The 27704-nt window shown below is 38.4% G+C and overlaps 3 protein-coding genes across 5 annotated transcripts in view; all 3 read right to left on the bottom strand.

Annotated features, from left to right (window-relative positions):
* Positions 1-4843, bottom strand: part of LOC128186237 (uncharacterized) — a 56509-nt gene extending 51666 nt beyond the window's left edge. The window contains exon 1 of one of the 2 annotated variants that reach the window (XM_052856019.1): positions 4740-4843. The gene's annotated coding sequence lies outside the window, so the exon portion shown is untranslated. Of the gene's footprint in view, positions 1-1623; positions 2260-4739 lie in introns of those variants that run through there. The other variant, XM_052856018.1, reaches the window with a different exon arrangement.
* Positions 4844-10538: 5695 nt separating this feature from the next.
* Positions 10539-16088, bottom strand: LOC128184457 (uncharacterized). Its single transcript, XM_052853943.1, has 3 exons — positions 15876-16088; positions 14769-14860; positions 10539-11356 (listed from the first exon to the last, which is right to left on the bottom strand). The coding sequence occupies exons 1-3, from the start codon at positions 16015-16017 to the stop codon at positions 10994-10996; spliced, it is 597 nt and encodes a 198-aa protein (XP_052709903.1). The 5' UTR covers positions 16018-16088; the 3' UTR covers positions 10539-10993.
* A 3864-nt stretch (positions 16089-19952) lies between these two features.
* The window catches only part of LOC128183513 (serine/threonine-protein kinase LATS1-like), a 30772-nt gene continuing 23020 nt past the window's right edge, over positions 19953-27704 (bottom strand). For both annotated transcript variants that reach the window (XM_052852542.1, XM_052852543.1), the window contains 3 exons: positions 25924-26103; positions 24733-24839; positions 19953-22054 (listed from right to left, as the gene is read on the bottom strand). In XM_052852542.1, coding sequence (XP_052708502.1) covers positions 21587-22054; positions 24733-24839; positions 25924-26103 — 755 coding nt within the window. In that variant the 3' untranslated portion in view covers positions 19953-21586. The remainder of the gene's footprint in view (positions 22055-24732; positions 24840-25923; positions 26104-27704) is intronic.

Genomic DNA, 27704 nt, shown 5'->3' with positions numbered 1-27704 from the left:
CAAATCTGTAACCATCAGTACAGTCTAGAACAAATCTGTAACCATCAGTACAGTCTACTACAAATCTGTAACCATCAGTACAGTCTAGTACAAATCTGTAACCATCAGTACAGTCTAGTACAAATCTGTTACCATCAGTACAGTCCAGTACAAATCTGTAACCATCAGTACAGTCTACTACAAATCTGTAACCATCAGTACAGTCTAGTACAAATCTGTACTGTCCACTGTAAACCCAATTCTATAAGCAATATAAGAGCACATAATGCAGAGGAGTACACGGCCTGTGGACAGCTACTGTATATACTTATGTCACACCTGACTAAGGTGACAGGAACACAGATGAAGGTGAAGTAATCAGAACACCTATAACCTATATTAACATCTCATTAGCAGTGGTAGTCGGGATATTTTAACTACACAGACACTGTGACCGCACAGTGAGCATCTACATTAGACCCGGGGTGCAGACTTGTTAAGTTTATGATGAATAGACTGATTATTGCTGATTCACCAAATGTTTCCCAGATGTACAATTCCTGACATCCTCAAGCAGTTCAATAACATGGACCCGTTTTTTTTTTATAAGATTTAGAACCTGTCCCCTTTTATCTCCTGTACACTCCAATATGACCCTTATTCTAATCAAATTTAGAACCTACCCTCTTCTATCTCCAGGTGCAATATGTACACTGCAGTATGATTACGATATTTGAGTGTAAGAGTGTACAATTCAACATACTGAATACATAGACAGCATTACTTTCCCTCTACAAACTGGCTACCTAACATTGCCACACTGTTAACTAGCAGCAGGGAGCAGCATCTTCTGCCATGTACTGAACAAGACACGCTTCTGTTGGGGAAAAATTGTTTACAGAAAGAACACAGCTGAGAACTCACAAACTCACACCTTACACACACACTATTTACACACACAATACAAACACAGTACACATGGACACACCACAAATATTATACACAGAGATACTCAGACAGATCACCTGGTTACACTTCACCCCATAACTTCCTGTTTAATGATGTACACAGGAGGGTGGCTGCCTCCTACTATAAACATACTAACCTTTAGTCCAGGTATAAACAAACCGACCTCTAGTCCAGGTATAAATAGACTGACCACTAGTCCAGGTATAAACAAACCGACCTCTAGTCTAGGTATAAACAGACATACCTCTAGTCCAGGTATAAACAGACTAACCTCTAGTCCAGGTATAAATAGACCGACCTCTAGTCCAGGTATAAACAGACTGACCTCTAGTCCAGGTATAAACAGACTAACCTCTAGTCCAGGTATAAACAGACCGACCACTAGTCCAGGTATAAACAGACTAACCTCTAGTCCAGGTATAAACAGACTGACCTCTAGTCCAGGTATAATAGACTGACCTCTAGTCCAGGTATAAACAGACTGACCTCTAGTCCAGGTATAAACAGACTGACCTCTAGTCCAGGTATAAACAGACTAACCTCTAGTCCAGGTATAAACAGACTGACCTCTAGTCCAGGTATAAACAGACTTACCTCTAGTCCAGGTATAAACAGACTGACCTCTAGTCCAGGTATAAATAGACTGACCTTTAGTCCGGGTATAAATAGACTAACCTCTAGTCAAGGACTCCTCCTCTGTTCCCATTTATAGCAGAGCTTCCTCGGGGACCGACTTAGATCCCGAGAATCAATGGCAATCAATAGATGGAGACCCTAACACGGAGCAGACAGTATAAAGGAGAAACTACACAGGAGACTACGGAGAGTTCCACTGACTGAACAACACTGCACAGAACTAACACACGACTGTCAGCTCTAATTCACTGAGCAATCATGTTTCTCAAAGGAAATGAATGTTCAATGAATGTTCTTTACAGCAAAAGAAGCCAGAGAGAATTTCCAGTTGGTACACTACTGTCTGCAGGTCGGACAAGATAAGAGGCAGGCAATAGAACATGTGCGTTGTGTGAATTGTAAACACTTGATCACCACAGTTCACGAATTCCTCCCCACCACTGCTTACTCTGTATGTCTTGTGTTCCCCAGAAACCTGATCACTGTGGTGTTTGTTAGATTTGTTCAAGGAGTTCATAACTCATTGCAATAGAAAACACAGAGGACCAATTACTGGGGAGGACAGAGGACTCTCACTGACCAACCCAAGGGGTGTTGGAGTCTAATGAGTGGGGGCTTTATTCTCGATCCTTTAGGGCATGTTCCAGGTCACTGTTCAATTCACACAGACAGCATGGACTTAGGAACCCCCCCCCCCCCTCCCTCGGTGAATCTGAAGAGTGTGCATGCCTGAGAATGTTCTCAAAGAACTAACGACATGGATATCATGTGTCACATAGAGAGTGGGGATTCTCGGAGACTCCTCAATAGACTGTGTGTTGATTTACTCTCCTGGAACGTCAATAGAGTGTGTATAATTGCCTCATGTTCTGATAACCAGGAGAATCCCCACAGCTCTGGGGCCATCCTTTATTTCATTCTCATACATATAATCCTGAACATTTTACGCTATTATTTCATTCATTATTTGTTATAATCATCATATTATTTTTTTCTCTTAATGTATATGCCCCCTGAGGACCCTTGATTGAATAAATAAATAAATAAATATAATCCTTCCTAGGGCCTCAAACAATATGAACAAAACATATGGACAGTTCCCATCGGTCTAATCTTAGACCCATTGCAATGGCTGACCCCTCACTCAGCACTCGGCACTGTGTTCTCCCCATACAAAACAGCTGATATCAAACAGGAACCAATAATCATGTCACACATCAATAATTAGGTCACACATCAATACAAACCATCTAACACACAGCTGAACCTAAACTAAAAGGATAACTAACAACACAAAAGGTCATCAAACTTAAAGCAATTAAATAGGGCATGGTGACCCAGATGTAAATAGAAGGTCAAACTCCAGTCACATAGACATATAACTACAGGATCATCACTGCCTGGATGTCATTATAAAACACTTCCTACTACTTACTTTAATGCCTCACACATGGAACTGGTCCTTCACATAAGACATGAACTCTCTGACCCCTGCAGTGTAAGAGTCCCTGAATGTCTGATCACAACATCACTCAGCAGGTCCCTATGTTCTGAATGAGAAATATTCAGATCTGGTTCCTCAGCAGTTCCCTGACTATTCTACAACATGTGGTTTCTGTGCTTGGTCAAGCAGAGTAGCTAGACTGCCCTGCCCACACCACGACCTCACTGTCCTTGGTGGCCCATTGACCCCATCGGTCATTGCTGACCCACCACTTACTGTAATCATGTTAACTAATTGTGCCCCATCGTTACACTACTATAGAGTAATCACCCAGGCAAACAGGAGCTCCAATAGAAACTAAACACCTTGGTTACTGTCCACAGACAGGACATATCGGTACATGCACACGATGCAAGCAAGATACATTTAGGATTCATCAAAATTAAGAAGGTATAGTTTTAGTCAAATTTTGCACTGATTAAAAGTGTTTTATGAAACTTCACAAAAACTGAAAATGGGGCTCTTATTTACCCAAAAATTAAAATGTATGAGTAATTACCTTTTTAGATTTTTACAAAGATAATTGTGACACCATAAGTGCTATTTCCTACATTTTTCTTTGAAATTATCATCAAAAGCCTTCTTTAAAATATTATTTTTCACAACTGCATATGCACAGTTCTGCAAGAATAAACAGTTTAATAAAAATAAAGTACAAAGCCATTGAAAATTATAACGAGAGACAAAAGAAAAAAAATTACTACAAACAGTAATCTCCACGATTAATTATCAATCCTTGAACAAATAAACAGCATCCCATTCAATCTTGACACAATACACTAAACACCTGCTATTCATAGGAGCAGGGCTATCCACAACCATGCCGGGTGCATAATGATTTCACATCCATTTTAATCATCCACACCTTTGTATATTTCATGCACTTTCCGTAATTTCACTGAACATTAAGCATGATATATATTTCCTGACAATTATAAAACTTTACAAAAAGGACCCGATCAGGAATATTAATTAACAGGATTAATCAGTTAATGGCTTCTCAATCGGGTCACTTTGCTTCAAATTCTGAGTTACTGTGAAAGTTCAAAACCACACTGACCAGTCAGATAATCAGAACAAAAGAATACAGGTCAGGTTTATTTCAAATATCATCCAAAACCACCAAAAAAATTAAAATAGTAAATTTTGAGTAAATGTATTTGTATAAAAACTGAGAGAATGCATTTGTGTAAAGAAGGCATCTATTAACTCCTAATTAGAAATTTTAAAAATACATTAGCTCAAGGCAGTAACTCCCCAACAAGACTGTGTTATTGTGGCCCTGACAGGCATTGGCAGTGTCCGCTGTCGCGTTAACAAGTGACGAGGATTGCCGTATGTCTACCTAGTGATGCTTGCATGCCATTATTTACTGTACAAAACATTGACGGTACATAACATAAAAAATATATCCAAAGAATCCACTCCATAAAATATACGCCTTAGTTTGAGCACAACGTGGAAAAAAACTTACAACACAGACTGTAGCACACATGCTATTCCACACACTTACCAAATATCACGCTCACAGCCATCCCCATTACAACAGATTGTTCATTTTCAGTTTACATTTTCTAGCATTAGGACCATATTGGGTAGTAAAACGAATAGCATTCGATAATTTGTACTCTGAAAAACAATGCAAGCTTACCGTTTACCGCTTTCATTCAATGTTTAGATCGCAATAAGAACTTTTGCAATAATCGATCTGCCTTCTGTAAATTTTGTATAGACGCCCTCTTGTGGAGATTTTTGGCTTGACGTGAAACAGAAGCTTGCATTGTAGTATGGAGTTTTTACATATCAGACAAACGTAGAGATGAGCCAGTAGTTGACAGCTCCGTATGAACAAAGCGAGATAACTTATACTGTGAAAAAAAACCCATGTTGCTCAGGCCAGGAGGAGTGCAATGTGGTTATGTAAAGGAACTTACAAAACGTCGTTATTGGATATGGTCAGTCAAGTGAATGATCTTTAAAGAAAATGAATTTGTACTAAAAAAAAAACGTTTTTTTCACAAATAATATCAGGCAAAAGGTTAGCATCGGGGGAGGGTTTTTTTTTTGCGCAGCAAAGATTTTTTTTCTTAAATTTACATACAAAAAAATAAATTAACATGGAGTTGCCCCCCCCCCCAACCTCCACTTTTATGGGACCATGTAAAAAATTGAATTAAATATAAGGAAATAAACAGTGAAATTGATTGAAGTTAAATGTATAACCCCCCCCCCCCCCCCCCCGGATTAGGATTTTCAGGATTTTGGAAAGTAACCTTTTATTTCTCAAGATCTCTACCCCCCCCCCCCCTCCACTTTCAAAAAATATTCCATTTTCTATAATTTAAACCTTTTTCTATCAAACGATGGCCTGGTTTCAACAGGTTGGTCATAATCTTACAGCTCGGACACAATATACAGATTCGGCACATGTAACATTGGTGAATTACACTGCGACACTGTTATTATCTACATATATAACTGAAATTCGACACATGAAACTGCTCAAACCACAATATAGTGCTTTAAGACACGATTTGAGATGAAAATTTTATTTTTAGTTCTTATGTATGAAATGATTTACTTGTGCAAATTTTTAAATGATTCACCAAAATTTGAATGTTAGCAGTCAAGTTACAAGCGAGATTCAGAGGAAAGAAGTCGTTGTAAAGTAAACAAAGCTCGAGTCTTATATTTGTTTACAAATAATGTCAAATAAAGAAAGTACAATTTCTTTGACAAAATAACTTGCGGCAAACGAGATAAACTATAATTCAACGTATTCATAAACTATTTCATCAACAACAAAAGCAGTAAAAAAATTGAATCTTATACCAATATAACATATGAATGCAAACAATAACAGGACTCTACCTTTTTTTACAAAACAAAGAATTCTAACTTAAATTCTGTAACTCGCTTTTAAATTCGACATTTGAAGTTCAAATTTTGACAAAACATTAAAAACATCCACATTGACCATTCTAGACTTTAAAAATGGAGAAATAAATTTTGAAAAAATTGAGCTCAAGTAATGTGTATGTCCCTTTAAAGAAACGATTAAAAAGAAAATCAGAAACAAAATGAAAGAAAAAAGAAACTCTAAATATGAAGGGAAAAAAATGATTAATCAAAATAGTTTTCCAAAAATGTCCATCAACATCGACTTTGATACAATACTAAAAATCAAATCAAAACAAAACAAAACAAAAACAAAACAAAACAAAACAAAACAAAACAAACAAACAAACAGATACAATATTAAAACCCAGAACAAATCAAAACAAACAAACGAAAACAAACTTGAATGATGATAACACTAAAACATTGAAGACTAGTATCAATTTACTATATGCTGGCACCAGAATTAGATACTTACATATCTACCGAGTATTTTCTGCTCCATCAAAGCTCTATAGAAACTGACGGGGATGAACTGTACACGATCTGTAGCTAGTACTAGTACTTACCATTTTACCGATCTGTCGAAACCATTTTGCAGCAGCCTATGAAAAATCACGGACTGCATAAAATAATCATGATGATGTCAGACTCAAATTCTCATGATCATTCAATGCTTTAATTTTTTTTTAAAGAAAGAAATAGACAATAAAATGTTGTTTTTTAATGATTCAAGCGGGTTATGAAGGTAGCGATCATTGCAGAAAAACCATGATCTACATAACCCGCGGCGTTAATCCGCTAATTTATTGCTGGTGGTGTATTTCTTTTTCTTTTTTGCAACATGCTACTGTCACAGCCCGCATGAATCGCCAAAGAGGGTCCGCATGAATCGCCAAAGAGGGTATGTTATGGTTTAAATGAGGTCAGTGGTCAGTGGCCAAGTCAAATAGGATAGGATTCCGAATATACTCAGACTCATCAACAACAATTTAAACAAGCGGAAAAAAGGCAACTTCCTTAACTAATCCGTGGGGGGGGGGGTAGCAATATCAGTCTTAATTTCATTACATACTCTTAAAACAGTGGGGGCGGGGCAACTTCTTCCTAAAGTTTTATACATTTTTTTTAATTTAAAAAATAATGTTTGCTGCGAGAAAAAGCGGGGGGGGGGGGGGGTCTCCCTGATGCTATGTGTCTCATAGTCATGTCTAACCTTGCAAAATTTTTGCGACATATCACAAAACTTTTGTTTTTTATGGCTAGAGTTTTATGTTTTGTTTCACGGCAACGTTACTAACATTACCTTATCACGAAACATGTTTTGCTCTATTGATGTCTATCAGAATTAGATATACAAATATGATATCGTATTGCAAAATTAACTTATTCTAATGATATACAATAAACAATAGGCCCACAGGCCTTAATAGTCAACTGAGTACCATAGCCCATACCCCAGGCCTCAACTCTCAATTGAGTACCACAGCCCATACCCCAGGCCTCAACACTCAACTGAGTACCACAGCCCATACCCCAGACCTCAACACTCAACTGAGTACCAGAGCCAATACCCAAAGCCTCAACTCTTACCTGAGTACCAGGCCCCGCCGTCACCAACTTTCCTCAAGTCATTACTCAGCCTCAAGTCTGAGTTTTTCCTCAAATTCATGCACTTTTCCTTTAAGGTTTTGAGTCGAGGACTGAGCTGAGGGATTTAAAAAATTTGATGACGGCGGGGCCAGAGCCCATACCCAAGACCTCAACTCTCACTTGAGTACCATAACCTATATCCAAGGCCTCAATTCTCACTTGAGTACCATAGCCTATAGGCCTCACCTCTCACCTGAGTATCATAGCCCATACCGCAGGCCTCAACTCTCACCTGAGTACTATAGCCCATACTAGTACCCCAGGCCTCAACACTCACCTGAGTACCAAAGCCCATACCCCAGGCCCCAACTCTCACTTGAGTACCATAGCCCATACCCCAGCCTCAACACTCAACTGAGTACCAAAGCCCATACCCAAGGCCTCAACTCTCACCTGAGTACCATAGCCCATACCCCAGGCCTCAACACTCACAAGAGTACCATAGCCCATACCCCAGGCCTCAACTCTCACCTGAGTACCATAGCCAATACCCCAGGCCTCAACACTCACCTGAGTACCAAAGCCCATACCCCAGGCCTCAACTCTCACTTGAGTACCATAGCTCATACCCCAGGCCTCAACTCTCACTTGAGTACCGCCACCTATACCCAAGGCCTCAACACTCACTTGAATACCACAGCCCATACCCCAGGCCTCAACTCTCACCTGAGTACTTAGCCCATACCAAAGGCCTCAACACTCACCTGAGTACCAAAGCCCATACCCCAGGCCTCAACACTCACTTGAGTACCATAGCCCATACCCCAGGCCTCAACACTCACCTGAGTACCAAAGTCCATACCCAAGGCCTCAACTCTCACCTGACTACCATAGCCCATACCCCAGGCCTCAACTCTCATCTGAGTACTATAGCCCATACCCCAGGCCTCAACTTTCACCTGAGTACCATAGCCAATACCCCAGGCCTCAACTCTCACTTGAGTACCATAGTCCATACCAAATGCCTCAACTCTCACCTGAGTATCATAGCCCATACCCCAGGCCTCAACTCTCACTTGAGTACCATAGCCCATAACCAAGACCTCAACTCTCACTTGAGTACCGCCACCTATACCCAAGGCCTCAACACTCATTTGAGTACCACAGCCCATACCCCAGGCCTCAACACTCACCTGAGTACCAAAGCCCATACCCAAGGCCTCAACTCTCACTTGAGTACCAAAGTCCATACCAAAGGCCTCAACGCTCACTTGAGTACCATAGTCCATACCAAATGCCTCAACTCATACTTGAGTACCATAACCTATACCCAATGCCTCAACTCTCACCTGAGTACTATAGCCCATACCCCAGGCCTCAACATTCACCGGAGTACCTTAGCCCATACCCAAGGCCTCAACGCTCACTTGAGTACCATAGTCAATACCAAATGCCTCAACTCATACTTGAGTACCATAGCCCATACTCCAGGCCTCAACTCTCACCTGAGTACCATAGCCCATACCCCAGGCCTCAACACTCACCTGAGTACCATAGCCCATACCCCAGGCCTTAATTGTCACATGAGTACCACAGCCCATAACCCAGGCCTCAACTCTCACATGAGTACTATAGCCCATACCCAAGGCCTCAACACTCACCTGAGTACCATAGCTCATACCCCTGGCCTCACTTCTCACTTGAGTACCATAGCCCATACCAAATGCCTAAACTCTCTTTTGAGTACCGCCACCCATACCCCAGGCCTCAACACTCACCTGAGTACCACAGCCCATACCCCAGGCCTCAACACTCACCTGAATACCAAAGCCAATACCCAAGGCCTCAAATCTCACTTGAGTACCATAGCCCATACCCAAGGTCTCAACGCTCACTTGAGTACCATAGTCCATGCCAAATGCCTCAACACTCACCTGAGTACCATAGCCCATACCCCAGGCCTCAACACTCACATGAGTACCATAGCCCATACCCCAGGCCTCAACTCTCACTTGAGTACCATAGTCCATACCAAATGCCTCAACTCTCACCTGAGTATCATAGCCCATACCCCAGGCCTTAACTCTCACTTGAGTACCATAGCCCATACACAAGGCCTCAACTCTCACTTGAGTACCATAGCCCGTACCCCAGGCCTCAACACTCACCTGAGTACCATAACCTATACCCAATGCCTCAACTCTCACCTGAGTACCATAGCCCATACCCAAGGCCTCAACACTTACCTGACTACCATAGCCCATACCCAAGGCCTCAACACTCACTTGAGTACCAAAGTCCACCAAATGCATCAACTCACACTTGAGTACCATAACCTATACCCAAGGCCTCAACTCTCACCTGAGTACCATAGCCCATACCCCAGGCCTCAACCCTCACCTGAGTACCATAGCCCATACCCCAGGCCTCAACACTCACCTGAGTACCATGGTCCATACCAAATGCCTCAACTCTCACCTGAGTATCATAGCCCATACCCCAGGCCTCAACTCTCACCTGAGTACCATAGCCCATACCCCAGGCCTCAACACTCACCTGAGTACCATAGCCCATACCCCAGGCCTTAATTGTCACATGAGTACCATAGCCCATACCCCAGGCCTCAACACTCACCTGAGTACTATAGCCCATATCCCAGGCCTCAACTCTCACTCGAGTACCATAGTCCATACCCAAGGCCTTAATTCTCATCTGAGTATGATAGTCCATACTCGAGGCCTCAATGTTCCCCCGAGTACCAGAGCCCAGCCTAAATGCTCATCCGAGTACCAGAGCCCATACCCCAGAACTTAAAGCTCATGGGAATCTCATATTAGCTAAAGTGTCAAAAAACCTAAAATATGGTAATGAACCCCCTCCCCCACATCCCCAAAATCTTGCCTCGATGAAGTGACTCAGGTGACCTAGAAAGTGATACTGATAAAACAGAACACAAATACTCATGTTAAACATGTTTATTATAAATCATGACAGTCACTCTCAACACATACCATAATTTACATTTATAGCCTCAGAGAGATTGATTTCTTTCTCTCACAGAAACGGGACATTTCTCCCCTGCATATAGGCAAATAGACTTTTTATTGCATCATTTAATCATCAAAAAAAGGTAATTTCACAACAATGCATTTGTCAAATCTTTGAAGAAAGTTTTATATCAAGATGACCTTCAAAATGTTAAATTTAAAATATAAAACTATACATTCAAAATTCAGAAAACTGTATACATCAAGTTCTATGATACCTAACACCTGTGCTTGACCAAGGCCTCTTGGCAGGTATTTCACACACACACCCTCCCCCCCCCCCCCCAATTCAAACACAATCCTGATCCAGATCCTGGAGGTAACGATTCAGTAGGTAACCATGTTGTTATCGTCACCTTTTTTCAGGTCACCTTTTTTTAGAGTCTGACGGGGCTATCTGATTTGATTTTAAGTCTGTAGTTTCTATTTCCTCGGTGGATTCCTCTGTCTGCGTTTCTTCAACATTCTCTTTGGGCATGATTACCTGTAACACCTGGAAATGGGTCAAAACATTCTGCATCTTGGTCGGGTCCACTTTGTAGTCTTTAGCTATGTCTGCTGCACTGTACTCCCCTTTGGTGTCCGAGTATTTTTTCAAAATGTCCAACATTTGCACAAAGTCAACTTTCCCCTGCGCTAACCGGTTAGGGATATGATATCCGTAGGTATCAAATGAAGTCTCGAACTCCTCGCGGTCCTGAGGGAGAGGCCGATTGGATTTGGATTTCACCTGAAAATGAAGGGAAACAATCAGGAGCTAACAAGTTTAAGGGAAAAATTTATACGTAGTAAATAATAATTTCATACAATTTACAAATTTAAATCTGCTAGATTATCCAATACATGTATCATTAAATAATCAGACCTTGTGTTACTTCTCCTACGTTTTGGTTTCAGGATTAAGAAATAACAGTTAAATAACATTAGTTTCATCAATTGTTAGATTAAAATTTATTAAGGATTGCTTTGTTGCTAAACTCCATTAAAAAAATCAAATCCTGTTCATCAAAGTAGGAAACAGACGACCAAAATTGTATCAGTAGAACTACTCCTTCCATAAATAGTATCAGTAGTACTACTCCCTCCACAAATTGTATCAGTAGTACTATTCCTTCCACAAATTGTATCAGTAGTACTACTCCTTCCACAAATTGTATCAGTAGTACTACTCCCTCCACAAATTGTATCAGTAGTACTACTCCCTCCACAAATTGTATCAGTAGTACTACTCCTTCCACAAACTGTATCAGTAGTACTACTCCTTTCACAAATTGTATCAGTAGTACTACTCCTTCCACAAACTGTATTAGTAGTACTACTCCCTCCACAAATTGTATCAGTAGTACTACTCCTTCTACAAATTGTATCAGTAGTACTATTCCTTCCACAAATTGTATCAGTAGTACTATTCCCTCCACAAATTGTATCAGTAGTACTACTCCCTCCACAAATTGTATCAGTAGTACTACTCCCTCGACAAATTGTATCAGTAGTACTACTCCCTCGACAAATTGTATCAGTAGTACTACTCCCTCCACAAATTGTATCAGTAGTACTATTCCCTCCACAAATTGTATCAGTAGTACTATTCCCTCCACAAATTGTATCAGTATTACTATTCCTTCCACAAATTGTATCAGTAGTACTATTCCCTCCACAAATTGTATCAGTAGTACTACTCCCTCCACAAATTGTATCAGTAGTACTACTCCCTCGACAAATTGTATCAGTAGTACTACTCCCTCGACAAATTGTATCAGTAGTACTACTCCCTCCACAAATTGTATCAGTAGTACTATTCCCTCCACAAATTGTATCAGTAGTACTATTCCCTCCACAAATTGTATCAGTATTACTATTCCTTCCACAAATTGTATCAGTATTACTATTCCTTCCACAAATTGTATCAGTAGTACTACTCCCTCCACAAATTGTATCAGTAGTACTACTCCCTCCACAAATTGTATCAGTATTACTATTCCTTCCACAAATTGTATCAGTAGTACTATTCCCTCCACAAATAGTATCAGTAGTACTATTCCTTCCACAAATAGTATCAGTAGTACTACTCCCTCCACAAATTGTATCAGTAGTACTATTCCTTCCACAAATTGTATCAGTAGTACTACTCCCTCCACAAATTGTATCAGTAGTACTACTCCCTCCACAAATTGTATCAGTAGTACTACTCCCTCCACAAATTGTATCAGTAGTACTACTCCCTCCACAAATTGTATCAGTAGTACTATTCCCTCCACAAATTGTATCAGTAGTACTACTCCCTCCACAAATTGTATCAGCAGTACTATTCCCTCCACAAATTGTATCAGCAGTACTACTCCCTCCACAAATTGTATCAGTAGTACTACTCCCTCCACAAATTGTATCAGTAGTACTACTCCCTCCACAAATTGTATCAGTAGTACTACTCCCTCCACAAATTGTATCAGTAGTACTATTCCCTCCAAAAATTGTATCAGCAGTACTATTCCCTCCACAAATTGTATCAGTAGTACTATTCCCTCCACAAATTGTATCAGTAGTACTATTCCCTCCACAAATTGTATCAGTAGTACTATTCCTTCCACAAATTGTATCAGTAGTACTACTCCTTCCACAAATTGTATCAGTAGTACTACTCCTTCCACAAATTGTACCAGTAGTACTACTCTCTCCACAAATTGTATCAGTAGTACTACTCCCTCCACAAATTGTATCAGCTTGCAGGGCTCGACATTAATGCTTGTCCGCTTGTCCGGTACCAGTTAAAAAAATATACGGACAAGTGAATATTGCTTGCCACTTGTCCGACTGGACAAGTGCATTTTTATGTAAAGAAGTCTCCAACATTTTAAAAAGTAAAGAAAGTTTTGTGATAAGTATATCTGTAGTCCCGTTATAAGTTTATCGATTAGTTATTTTGAATTTCGATCCCGACTTCAAATTGAAATGCAATTGAGTTACTCTTGATCGGGATTGAAGTTCACTAATTACAAACAACTTTCAATATTGAACTGTAAAGGTGTGGATCTTAGTTCTTACACAGTACCAAACACACATGTTATCAAAAAGTAGCAAAGATAACCTTAAGGATTATGGAAAGAAATGTAATTTATTTTAGGTTTCATTCATCATTGAGACTATGATGACTTTCCATGTTTAGTTTAAAAAACAGATGAGAAATCAATATAAGAGTGACATGTATTTTAAAACCTGATGCTAAATTTAAAATGTCTTGTAATTTGCCATGACAAAGCTACAGCTGACAAATCATGTTTAATGTTATATGGAACCAATACATTTAGGAAAGACACTTTAAGTTTCCATTTAAGAAGTCAGGTTATTAATTATGGCAAGAATAATAAATGACTTTATTTTAGTAATACAGAACTGTAGTTTTCAAGTTGACAATATTTGATCTTTAATTTTGAAAATTTTTTGGACAAGTGAAGTTGAAGTTCGGACAAGTAAATATCTTGGTCACTTGTCCGAATGGACAAGTAGGAAAAAACATTAATGTAGAGCCCTGGCTTGTAAAGCCCTTAAACAAAGTTTGATTTATTATTATATTCTTTATACTTAATCAAAAAATAGCATTACATCTGACATCATATACTGCCAGAAAAAAAAATATACTGCCAGTGAGTGCAAATAAATAGGTAGAAATCATTTATCATATCAACTATTTTAAAAAATATGACAATTAAATGTACCTGAAACACATTAAAAAACTGTGAGCTATGGCGGCCAAAGTTGACTCTTATCATAATTAGTTCTTTGGTAAACTAGCCTATGTACACAATTATCTACACAATTATTGCCTCTGCAGGGGTTTGAACCCGGGTCCTGGACATGCAAATCCAGCACTCCAGCTAAAGGGTTAACCCACTACTCAGAGCTAGAAGGAATGCCATATACATCACTGTACCACATTAGCGAATGTAACAGAGACACTCATTGCCTCTGTTGGATTTTGAATTTGAGTGCCGGATTTGTATGCCAGAGGACCTGGGTTCAAACCCCAGCAGAGGCAATAATTGTGTCTGTTACATGAAGACGAGAAGTAGAAATCTATAATTCAGACATGTTAAATTTAACTTTTTTGTTAAACGTCATGTAGAACAGTTGCTTTCATTTCTTACCCCTGGTGCTGGCCCATATGACTCCAGATACAAATGTTGCATTCGACTGTGAAGTTTTTCGTTCTTTTCAACGATCTGAGGGTCTGGATTGGCTAAGAATTAAAAGAGCATTCATAGATTAAAGAAAAAACCATAGGCATGAGTTTCATAAAGAAAATTTTATTCATACCGTTAAATTGGGTGGGACCAATAACTCAAATGGATTATTTTGACAGCAAAAATGTTCTTGCGGGCATGTGAGAGTAATGCTCTCCCAATAGATACATGAATATGTGTGAGAGAATAATATAACAATTTCTGACTTTAAAAAAAATACTCATGGTTCAAGATGACGGTCCATAATCTTTACCATTTTGAATCTCATCAAAAAAGATTTTTTCTGATCAGATTAAAACCCAGATTTAAAAAAGATTTTTTCTGATCAGATTAAAACCCAGATTTAAAAATTGTTAAGAAAAAATAAATAAATACAAAAATATGTTATTCTTCAGCAACTGATAAGTATCTGCTTTAAAATTCCAATTGTTTAGAGTTTTGCCACTTCGACAAATATTGTTGAGTGATGTCTGCCTTTACTAGCATGACATCATACTGTAGATTTACACATTGAATACAAACATGTAGGCAACAGGCCTCTGAATTTCTATAAGTTTATGCATTACAGGCAGGGTGTAAAATTAATTATTATAAATCTTATTTATTAATTTTTTGTTTCAAAAACGTAAGAAAACACGCTAATTGCGGAGTTGCCAATCTCTGTTATTTATGTCTCTGCTGTGTATCTATCAGTCTATAGGGGGATCCAACTAAGTATGCTGCTGATAAATCTTTAGATGATATCGACAGTGAAAAATGCGATAATATTTATTGGCTTCACGCTCAACATGGTCACATCGTAAACTGGTAAAACATACACTAATTAAATGTTCATGTCTGTCCTAGCTCTTTCAATCATCCAACTGTTTCCCTCTTGTACATGTTTATTGAATGTTTTAAGTGCATTGGATGTTGTATGTACAATCTTCATGTTACCCTTTGAGGGTCCTTAATTGGTAAATAAAGGAAATTGAAAGATCCGTTAATTTCACCAATGTTGTCTTTACTTACAATAGACGTCCACTTGCTCATGTTTATTGTGCTTCGGGGCAGCAGTAGGTTTATCTTTCTCCTTTTCGATTTTTTTCAAAGCTCGTCTTTCAATATTATAGTAAGCCCTTGGATTAACAAACTTTCTCACAGATCCCCCCATACTTTTTACATAAGTTTTTCAAGTCTGACATTGAGAATCACGTTTCTTTCTTAGCTTCCGGTTGCGTCGTTATTAAACAATTCAATCAAGAAGAATTCGAGATCAAGCATGCAAATTCTTTCCAACTTTTACAAATTATACCAGAACAACACGAATTATAAAAAAAATGCGTTTATTTGTCACAAACACATTACAATACCATATGAAAGAAAGAAAGAGCGAAAAATAAACTAAGAAATTATTAGTAATTGATCATACAGTTTAGGATTGACCGTGCCTCTACCAGTGTTGTTTTCACTGTTTAGTTTTATTTCTTGCAATTTTCACTGTGTTTCAATTTTTTTTATTCTTGCTCCAAATAAACAAGTCTAAAATCACAGTTATTGTGAAAGTTCATGAAAAATTGCCTTGTATTTGTAATTATAAACACGATAATTTTCGTTCCTAGTTAATTACTATTAGTTAGTGTTTCAAGTCAAGTTTTCAATGATTTATGTGCTTCCATGGATCTAGCAGATAACGACGCACTGCTCTATGTCAAGTCGACAGTTTACAGCGTAACGTAACAAAACAGGGAAAGCATTATAGGGATGACATTGTCAGTCGGTTACCCCCCCCCCCCCCAACCTAATAACCAGATAATTGTATCAAAATACACGAGACATATTAGCGTAATTCATTTAATGCAAGTAAGCATTCTATTTATTTCCCTAAAAGCAATAGAAAGCAGGGTAGAAAACGCTGGTAGAAAAATATAGAAATGTGTATTTCATAACTTAATTTTGTTTTGTTTTTACGACTAACCGATTACTGTTTTTACGACTAACCGAATACTGTTTTTTTTAAACCGCTCACTTAGTAAATCAGTTAACCGGTTAAAATTAACCCTATCTAAAAAAAAAATGCAACTCATGTATAAAAGGAAAATATACATGTGTATTAATACACGCTACATCACATGTAACCTACCAAAACGGTGTCAATATTAAACGAGGAGGAGGGCGAATTTCGCAGCATTTTCTATTACACGGTATTATACTTTCATGTTAAATACTGAAATCTGATTGGTTTAGATGCTGTTGATAATCCGTTTTATTACCTAATTCCTTTTAGTTTTCGGGGTTTACAATTTGCATATTGCAGATGGTTTTCGTGCCATTATGCAATATACTAAGTTGTTTTTTTTCATCTTTTGACTGCTAAAGCATTAAATAATTGTAAACTATTACCCTCAGCGTTAGCATCACACTTAGAAACGGGTAACTTAACGAATTGTTACATGTGCGTAAATTATGCGCGTACGGTTCGCCGTAGAATTCACGTCATTTCTATATAAAAGCAGTAAAAATATTCTCTAAAAATAATAAAATAAATAGTGCCTGTTTGGGAGGGTCTTCGCGTCGGTTGACAATGGTTTCCTCGGGGTGTCAATTTCAACTGTTACCCTCCCAAACAGGCACTATTTATATAATAATATCCATTTCAGTCTCCCCAGGTGTGTTTCGGGCAAGCAGGATCGTTTTTAAAGGGGTGGGGGGGGGGGGTAAGGTTAAGATTTTCCCGAAATCCTGAGAAGCAATCAAAAATAGTTTATCTTTAAAATCCTAATTTTTACCTGCTCCGAAATAGTTGGTGTCGTGGTACAACTTCTCCAAAAGTTTTCTGTATGTAAATTTAATAATATGTTTATTACTATTTATTGCCAAAAAAAAAACAAACAAACAAAATTTTTATTTAAAAATAGCGAACATGAGACCACCCCTCCCCCGTGCAAACACGTGCCTGTGCTTATGAAAAATATGCTCTATAACTTTCACCTAACTAATAATCTAAACAAACAAAAAAGAAGAACGCACCTAAGCCCATGTCATGTTGTAAATGTATTAACTGCCTTCCGGTAAATTCAAAATTTACAACATGACACTCGCGTGGACGGAGAACATAGCTTAACAGACACACATACACACACACACACAGTCAGACACACACACACACTCAGACGGACAGACAGACGGACAAATCTCCCCTGTATTTCTCTAATATTTTGTTCAAAGAAGTGGACAGGCAAATACTTTATTCTCTACCTTTCAACTTCTCAAAAGATAAGCGGTGGGTGGCGGGGGAGTAGGGGAGCTGATCTACCCCAAGTCTCGAGGGAAAAAACCCCACTACGCGTAGCCGTGGGATAGGGGTGGGTGGGGTGGAATGAGGGGCGTAATGCGTTGTATCTAATGTATCTATGCAAAACTGTTTGATAATATGTTAAGTTTCCCTATAATTGTTTATATTGTCCCTAAACGATGTGTGTGTGTCTGGGGGGGGGGGGGGGGGGGGTGGGGGGGGGGGCAGTTCGTTCAAAATATATTTTTATGTTTATTTTTACAATAGTTAAAACGACTGTGCAAAAAATGGGGGTTGGGTGCTACATGTCTTTCTAAAGAGAATAAATTCTTACAGCTTTTCTCTGTGAAAAAGTTCTGCGATTTGTTGAGGTGATCCATGGATTAGTCGGAGTCATCCCTCTTTCCTTATACTTATAAATTTCTCATAGGATGTTATATCGTGTGGATTCCGGAGCAGCTTGAACACTTTGAGGCAGATTGCATTAAAATTCACACACACTCTTTATAAACAGCTAGCTCTTACCTTTCAAAGGCATGCATCTGTAGCTTGTAATGCTGTGCCCCCCCCCCCCCTCCTCCTCCAGGTTGGGATACTAACTGCATCCCAAGAAACACCGGAAACCGTACCTATATATCTTCAGCATGTTTCTTGTCACACTGCACACAGCATCAAGTGACCACCATACGATCTGAGCCAGCAACCATTTGACATCTAGCCAAATCTCTGTACTCTTCTTAGCCAGCTTGTCAACTGTAAGATTTCTGAATTGTCTCCCTTTGCGAGTGCATCGTGAGAGAACTACTACTAGTATAAAATCATATATACTAACACTAGTTTTGTTTGTTATATGTAGCTGCAGGTCTGTAGTTCCCTTTGGATGGACTATCCTCGTCATCCATTTGAATTTTTCAGACCGTGAGCTACAGACCTGCAGCTATGTTATATGATACATAAATAGTTATATGTTGGATCTATGAGCCACTACCCCAATGCGACATCTCATGAAGTCTTCAAGCAAGAACCCTGCTTCTTAATTGTTCCATTTGTTGGTCCAATACATATGACTTAGCCCCAGGGGTCATCTCCTTCATTTATTTGGAGGGGGGGGGGTGGTTTCACATGGTCAACACTTACCTCTGCATTAAATGGCAGTGTGTTATATACTGGCACACCATAGGAAGAGTTTCGCCCAGCACAGATGAAATAAAAAAAACAACACTCTAGATCCAAGCTCCATTTACTTAGGATCCTACAGTGGATGGAGTGTACTCTACCAAACTACTCCCAGATTGTCTCACAGACATTATAACCAAGCATCAACATGTATATCTCCTTAAGGAACTATCTTAGGTACAAAACTATCTATCCAGAGACTTTCAATGGCTTCGATGAAATAGAATATGTTAATGTAATGGACAAATCACCAGTCCCTGTCCTAAATACATACTCAGTTTTTCTCCACTAATTGGCCATCCAATATATTTTTCCAAAATGAAGTTCATATATGCAGCATAGCAGTGCCCATTCTAGACCAAAGAAATGAATACTTAGATTCCAAAGTCAAATATATTTTAATATAATACTCCAAGGAAGTGTTTATTGCAAGATTTGAAAAGGGGAATAACTCAAGTTAAAGATTTTTTTACTAAAAATTTAAAAATGGAGTTATTCCCCTTTTCAGAACAGTTGTCTGAAGCAATAACCAACACAACACTCAAGTGTTCAAAAAAACTATTATTTCACGACGAAAAGTGAATGCATCATAAATTTTATGGACAACTTTGCAAGACCAGACACAACAAACGCCATACTCAGATTTTTATATTTTATTTGAGAATATTGCCAGTATACTTTACATATTCCCTTTATAGTTTTGTTTAGTTCTGTACATACCCTCAGACAATAATGTGGTCGGACATTTTAGTTTTACACTGTACAATATTTACACTTTTGACCACATCTGTACAATCCCAGGATGCTTTGCATTCACCTCTGTACATAAATAAAAAAACACTGAAATCTACAGATAATGCACCTTGTCGTTCATCATAAGCTCTAAGCTTAAAAAGATATATATCACAACTTTACATAATAATGATAGGATGAGTATTTACAATGATCATGAGGTTAGGAGGGGGTGAATGGGAACGGGGTTTGGGGGGAAATAGTTGTTCAATAGCAGTCACAAAGCCCCTAATGCCCCATTCATAAACAATGCAAAAATACTAAGGCAACAAATTCACCTCTCCTATAGGGAGAACATGATAAAAAATCAACAATACATTCAAACTTAACATTTAATCAAAACACAACCATCTCTCTCTCTCTCTCTCTCTCTCTCTCTCTCTCCTCTCTCTCCTCTCTCTCTCTCTCTCTCTCTCTCTCTCTCTCTCTCTCTGATTGCTATTGAACAATATCTTTAGTTTCATATAAAAAGCTATTAGCATTGCTGCATTAGGGATTCTTGTAAAATTCCAAATTCTTTCCAAATAAAGAACATAAAATAGCAGAGTACACAACAGAGTGATGTTCTAGCATCCTCAGGTACGACCACAGCGAGTCGATTCTCAGAAATCCTGTTTCATGTGTAATATTTCTACATGATTGTGACCAATCTTTGCCTTTTTTGTGACTTGAATATAAAGAAGTCGTCTTGCTAAGCCCTTAAAATATTCCCATCGCTTCGATGTTCCGAAATCTCAGTATTTTCTCCCACCATAAAAACAATGTTTTCTTAATATCTACATACAAGATTCTTTTCACGTTTTAAGTTTATTGATAAAGAAAATATCTCTACTTTAATTGTCAACAGTGAACTTTTTGAATGAATTAGATATATATATTAATATAATAATGTTTGTACAATGGTGTACTTTCCACTAATTAGCATCACCCTGTCTTGTTTATACAACACTAGATTCACTACATACAGAATACAAAACAAACATTTGAAAGACCTTGATTAACAAATAACTTCTTGTTAATAATGTATTAAATGAAAGACGTGTGTTCCTCGTGCACCCCTCTATGACCAAAAGGCATCTGCCCCGAGTCGTCAAAATGACGTGACACAGACATAATGGCCTTAGTTTACCAGGCAATAAAAATGGAGGACACTCCTCCTTACTAAATATGACTCATTCCAATTATCCTTGTAAGAAAAAATTCACCCATTTTTATTCTTTGTTCACAATAGTTGAAAAACATTGTTCCTTAAAAAATTTAAATTCCTTTCAAGTTAAATAATAGGTTATGATATGGTTTACGAATTCAAAGTGATTACAAGTTAAGAATTTGGGTGCTTCTAACGTCCTGAAAAGACTCCAAAGTAAGCACTTCTGATAGTGCCACCTATTGTTAGAATATGCTAATATCTGACGTACATGGATATACGACAAACAGACATCAATAGATATCACAAACTTGCACCAGATATTCACAGATATCAGACATACACCGGTGCACTGGAGGAGTCTTTACTGGTTGGGGGGTCCTGGTTCAAGTCCACTACAGGGGGACATGGGTCTTCCTTCATTGATGGGTACGGATGACCTCCGTCATCAAAGAACCTGCGGAATGTAAACTCCAGGAAAGCATGCTCCGGATGTTTTCCGTTTATCGGATGATCGGGCTTCTGCATTTCTTCATCAGAATCATCATCAAATTTACCGTCTATTTCGTCAAAGTAAGAGGTGTCCATGGCATGCTTTATTTTTGGTTTCCACGGAGGCTGTGACTTGCGCAGGCCTTCGAAATTAATGTCTTTAAAGTAGGGATGCCGCTTTATTTCTGTGGCCCCGTTTCGACCGAGTCGCTTGTCCGCGCTACAACACAGCTTGATAATGAGGTCCTTGGCAGCCTCGGAAAGGTTAGCCTCCGCTGGAATCTTTAGTGTTTCATCCCAGTGGATCACCTACAAAAGAAAGTGGACTCAGTAAACTCCACATATAACAAAGATAGTGGACTAAGTAAACTCCACATATAACATAGAAAGTGGACTTGTAAACTCCACATATAACAAACACAGTGGAATAAATAAACTCTACATGTATAACAAACAGTGGAATAAGTAAACTCTACATATATAACAAACAAGTGGAATAAGAAAACTCCACATATACAAAGATAGTGGAATAAGTAAACTCCACACATACAAAGATAGTGGAATAAGTAAAGTCCACATATAACATAGACAGTGGACTCGGTAAACTCCACATATAACAAAGACAGTGGAATAAGTAAACTTTACATGTATAACAAACACAGTGGACTCGGTTAACTCCACATATACAAAGATAGTGGAATATGTAAACTCCACATAAAACATAAACAGTGGACTCAGTAAACTCCACATATAACAAACACAGTGGAATGAGTAAACTCCACATATATGAAGATAGAGGAATTATCAGACTACACATGAAGTAAGGACTGTGCTCTCATCAACATAACAAATGATAGTTTACTGTGGAATCATTTTTTTTTTTGCGGAGGTCAATGTTTGTTGCCAGCCGAAATTTTCCTTGTTGATGGGGACATAATTTTCTTGGCAGCAAGTTCTATATTTCGTAAATAAATATCAAACATATGCTTGTATAAACGTTCATGAGAAAGTAAATTCTTGGGCAAGGGTTATCAATGAAGCCATGAACATTGGTCCCCCAAAAATAATGATGATTCCACAGTACTTGGTTTGTAATATATCCAACACCCACTAACTGAAATAAATCGCTCTCTATGTTGTAAGTGCAAAATCAGATGATAATTTGTGATTGCTTGCTTGCTCTCTCTCTCTCTCTCTAAATGTGTATTCCCTCTGCCTTCACTAGCTTGAGGAGCTTGTTAACATTATGTAAACAGGGTTCTTTAGCACAGGACTACTGGATCCTGCTGTTATTGACACAGGCTTCTCTTATCTTTGCTATCAGACCAGGAATGCCAGCAATGTCCCATAAAACACAGCCAGGTATACAAACACACAGGTACACACAGGTAAGTAAAGTACACATACCAGTAATCTACACATACAGCCAGCAGTCACACACAGGTAGATCACACATACAGGTGAATTACAAATACACACATTCACATGTACACACACATGTACACTCACAGAGAGGCACCCTCACATGCAGGTAAATTACATATACAGAAAGATCAAACATGCAGATATAATTACACACACTGACATGAAGATTACACATACAGGTGAGAGATTTTGTACCACATATATAGGTCAGGTAGTATTCAGGTCAATTACATGTAAAGGTTGACTAACTGGTACATTACACATACATATACTTATTATTCATATTGGTATGTTTACATGTGCTTATATTAAACATACAATAAAAAGGCAGTTCCTTCACAATGTGTAACCCCCCTCCCCCCCCCTCCCAACTGTCCTTCCTTGTATTGTACTGACAAGTTATGTATAACTTAAAATTAGGATGTCTAACCGTGGATACAGTCAGAGTACATCCTAATGGAAGAAATTGGACACTGGACGGAGTCAAAGAGAAAGCCCCCCCCCCCCCCCCCACCCCCTGTCCAAACACAATGATCAAGGACTGAGCCAACTGCATAATTCAATCATTATCAAATTTATACAGCCACAGTAAACATTCACTAAAAGTTCACAGTCACAAATCTCGTCGACTACTGCATCACAGCTAACAATTTAGTGGAATCTTTACTAAATCGCCTCTATTGTGAATGGAGTTTCGAGTTTTTATGAGAAAATATTTTTGATTGATCATCTCAAAGAATTTTCCTTTTCAAATATTATAAATTAATGTGATTAGGCAATACATCAAAGAAACTCCAAAGATGAATGGTGTTCGCTCGGTGACGACCAGATACTTGACACTCGACACTCTTACAGAATACTAAATAATCTACGGAGGTCAGGGGTCAATGGGACAGAACAGCGAAAAGATCTGAAGAGGCTCCTCTATTGAAGTGAAGGGTCTAGACAGGTTTGTGTGTGACAGTGTAAGGGGAGCGGGCCTGATGAGGGTCATATCACAACACAAACATTAACGAATCTATCCCTCAATTAACCGGCTCCAACTGGACCTGATCTCCACTGAAGAGAAATTTCAAAAACCGTCCATATTCATGGAATGCATTCACCAACAAAATCCTACACTTCATTGAATCATTTTAAAGACAATTCAAATTTTGAAAAAATTTAGTCATAAAATGATGCACGAACTATTTATCACAGGAGAGAAATAATGCTACTGGTAATTCACGATAGGAATGAGAACCTAACATTGAAGATTGCAAATTGCAGGTGGAGACAAACATATACTACACAATGGATGGAAATTGTCAAGTAGTGAAAATACTGTAGAAGCTTAAAGGTGAGGGGAGAGGGGTTAGGGTAGATAAGCCTCCTTTCCTTCTGGGGGGGGGGGGGGGGGGGTGTTTGGGGGGGGGGGGGTGTTGGGGGGAGGGGGGGGGGGTGTTGGGGGGGTGTTGGGGGGGGGGTGGTGTTGGGGGGGGGGGGGTGTTTGGGGGGGGTGTTGGGGGGGAGGGGGGGTGGTGTTGGGGGGGGGTGTTGGGGGGGGGGCACTTTTGACCTACCTTCCACTGGGTTTCTGCCGGTGTGTTTGCATAGAACGGAGGCTGACCAACTAACATCTCGTATAATATCACTCCTACACTCCACCAATCACAGCAGGAGGTGTAACCTGAAATTGACCAATCATAAATCTCATTACATTCAAACTTTAATGATTGCAACAATGATACATATCTCCTGAATGGTCTTTCGCCTGCATTTCTATTATGTAATTTTTCATAATAATTTGTAAATTCTTGTTAGATTTTAATACTTAAGAATTTAATAAAGTAATATTAAAAATATTTATATGATGTTTAATATAAACAATCAACTCTCTGATATGTAATACAAGTTGCTGTCCTTTAAAAAAAGGACTACAATACGTGGACCATTTGCATGTGTTTCCAACGAAAACATTATCAGAGATTCCAACGACTCTAGCCCTCTGCTTTTAAACACTAAATTAATTTGTACGTTGTATTACGTATACATGTACATGTATGTACAGTCCTGACTTTTTATCTCAGAATTTAAAGGATTCATACTTCTAAAATAATAATGATCTATCTATGAATGAAGTTTGCATGTATAGTATCAGGCATTCGGTGAATTCTACTATTTGCGCACACATTACGATTCGCACTACTTTGTTTACTATGCAGTGACAGCTTTGTGTAAATTAAAAATTTCATATTTTGATGCATTTTTCTTGAGATTAAAACTTTTATACAGTGACATAATTATTCAATCATACTTAAATGCTTAAAAAAAATTAATTGGGAAGTTCTCTAACCTCGCCTACTATGAAAGTAAAGTTAAGTTACATGTGTATTCGGAAAACAACCAAACATTGCATTGCAAATTATGCTATTTGATGCATGTTGTAGTTTCGGCATAACATTAACTTATTTCATAATACTGATAGTTCATATCACATGCCAATCATTTCTTTAAAAGGAATACTTTGTTTCTGTATTGTTTACCGACAACTTTATAATTACAGCGCCTCTGAACTTTTGTGCATTTAGCACGGAATTCCGATCCCGATTCAGATAAACGTGTGCTAGCCTGGTTCCCTGAGCTACCCATTACGCACAGGAACCAGGCTAGCTCATGCGCAGGCTGAATTTTCCCCATAGCATCCGGTTTAACCTCGCTTATATATTTTCTGCGTGGACCCTGAGGTCCACGCAATTAGAACTTCAACTTACCCTCCCGCAGTAGCACTTCGGGTGCGATGTAGTTGGGTGTTCCTACAAGGGAATGAGCAAGGCACCTGTGTCGTTCGCGCTGGCGACGTCGTTCTAGGGGTTTGAGTATTTCGTTACAGCGACATTCTACTTCCATTGCACAACTAACGTCCATGGAGTCCTGACGTGGATGTAGCCCATCTACAAAACCATAGACAATTACTTATACTTCACAGCCCATCTACAAAACCATAGACAGTTACTAACACTTCACAGCATTAATCAGAGGATGTAGCCCATCTACAAGACCATAGACAGTTACTAACACTTCACAGCAAAAATCAGTGGATGCAGCCCATCTACAAAACCATAGACAGTTACTAACACTTCAAAGCATTTATCAGTGGATGTAGCCCATCTACAAAACCATAGTCATTAACTTATACTTAACAGAACAAATCAGTGGATGTAGCCCATCTACAAAACCATAGACAGTTACTAACACTTCACAGCATTAATCAGTGAATGTAGCCCATCTACAGAACTATAGAAAATCAATGACATTTCACAGCATTTATCAAAGCATACATCCAAAAGAAAAAGTGACATAGAAATTCTGCAGCTGTGAATGACACTTAATTTCTCTCTAAAAGCTGCATTGTCCAATATCACCCTTTAATCCAACCCTCAAACATGTACTTTATAACATCCAAATCTGTACCTCACAAAAATATCTACACTTTCAACAACTGTAGTTCTCTTACTATCCCCATACCATAGACATTCTGTAAATTGTAACAAGCATATATCATGTATACATTTATATGTAAGTCAAATGTAAATGCATTCAATGATTGTTGTATATGTGTAATTCAGTCAATGTGTACATTAGGATTTCATTGGATAAAGACACACTGGCACAAACAAGTGACAACAGATGACGACTTAAAATATCTTAGTCTAACACATTTATTAACTGTTACTTAAAATTCTTGTACAAAAACCCATGTACCTTCACATGTATGTAGTATACATATTTACTTTGTAAAAGATATACAGATTTGCATAAAATGTGTGTGTGTGTGTACAATTGTATTAAATATATACAATTCTAAAACACAAACAATCACATATACTCCTGTAAAAATAATGCCTCAACTTTGCCACTGTGCCACAGGAAATTTGATGGCAATGCTATAGTACTTCTGGTAAACAAACAAAAACACCGTCCTGCTACAAACTTGTACAGAATACTAGTACACAGGTAGCCACTAATGGACACACAAACAACCTCACTACAAATGTTGTACAGTACACCTGTATAAATGTACAGGTTACACCTGTATAAATGTCAGGGATGTAACTACATATTGGTCACCAAAGCATAACACATACTACCTTATACACAGGTTGTTTAGTATGCTTGTGCAATGCATACAGGTAAACACATAGGAACACCTGTGTACAACACAATTATAACCTCATTACACATGTTATACAATATAGCTCTGTACATGTTGGGCATGTGGTATTGGTACACACATACAACATTGGTACAAAAGTACAGTATTGGTACACACATACAATATTGGTACAAAAGTACAGTATTGGTACACACACACAGTATTGGTACACACATACAGTATTAGTACACACATACAGCATTAGTACACACATACATTACTGGTACACACAGACAGTATTGGTACAAACATACAATATTGGTACAAATGTACAGTATTAGTACACACATACAGTATTGGTACACACATACAGTACTGGTATCGGTACACACATACAGT

The sequence above is a fragment of the Crassostrea angulata genome, chromosome 5 (genome assembly GCF_025612915.1).
Source record: "Crassostrea angulata isolate pt1a10 chromosome 5, ASM2561291v2, whole genome shotgun sequence".
NCBI lineage: Eukaryota > Metazoa > Mollusca > Bivalvia > Ostreida > Ostreidae > Magallana > Magallana angulata.
This window is presented reverse-complemented; position numbering and strand designations above follow the sequence as displayed.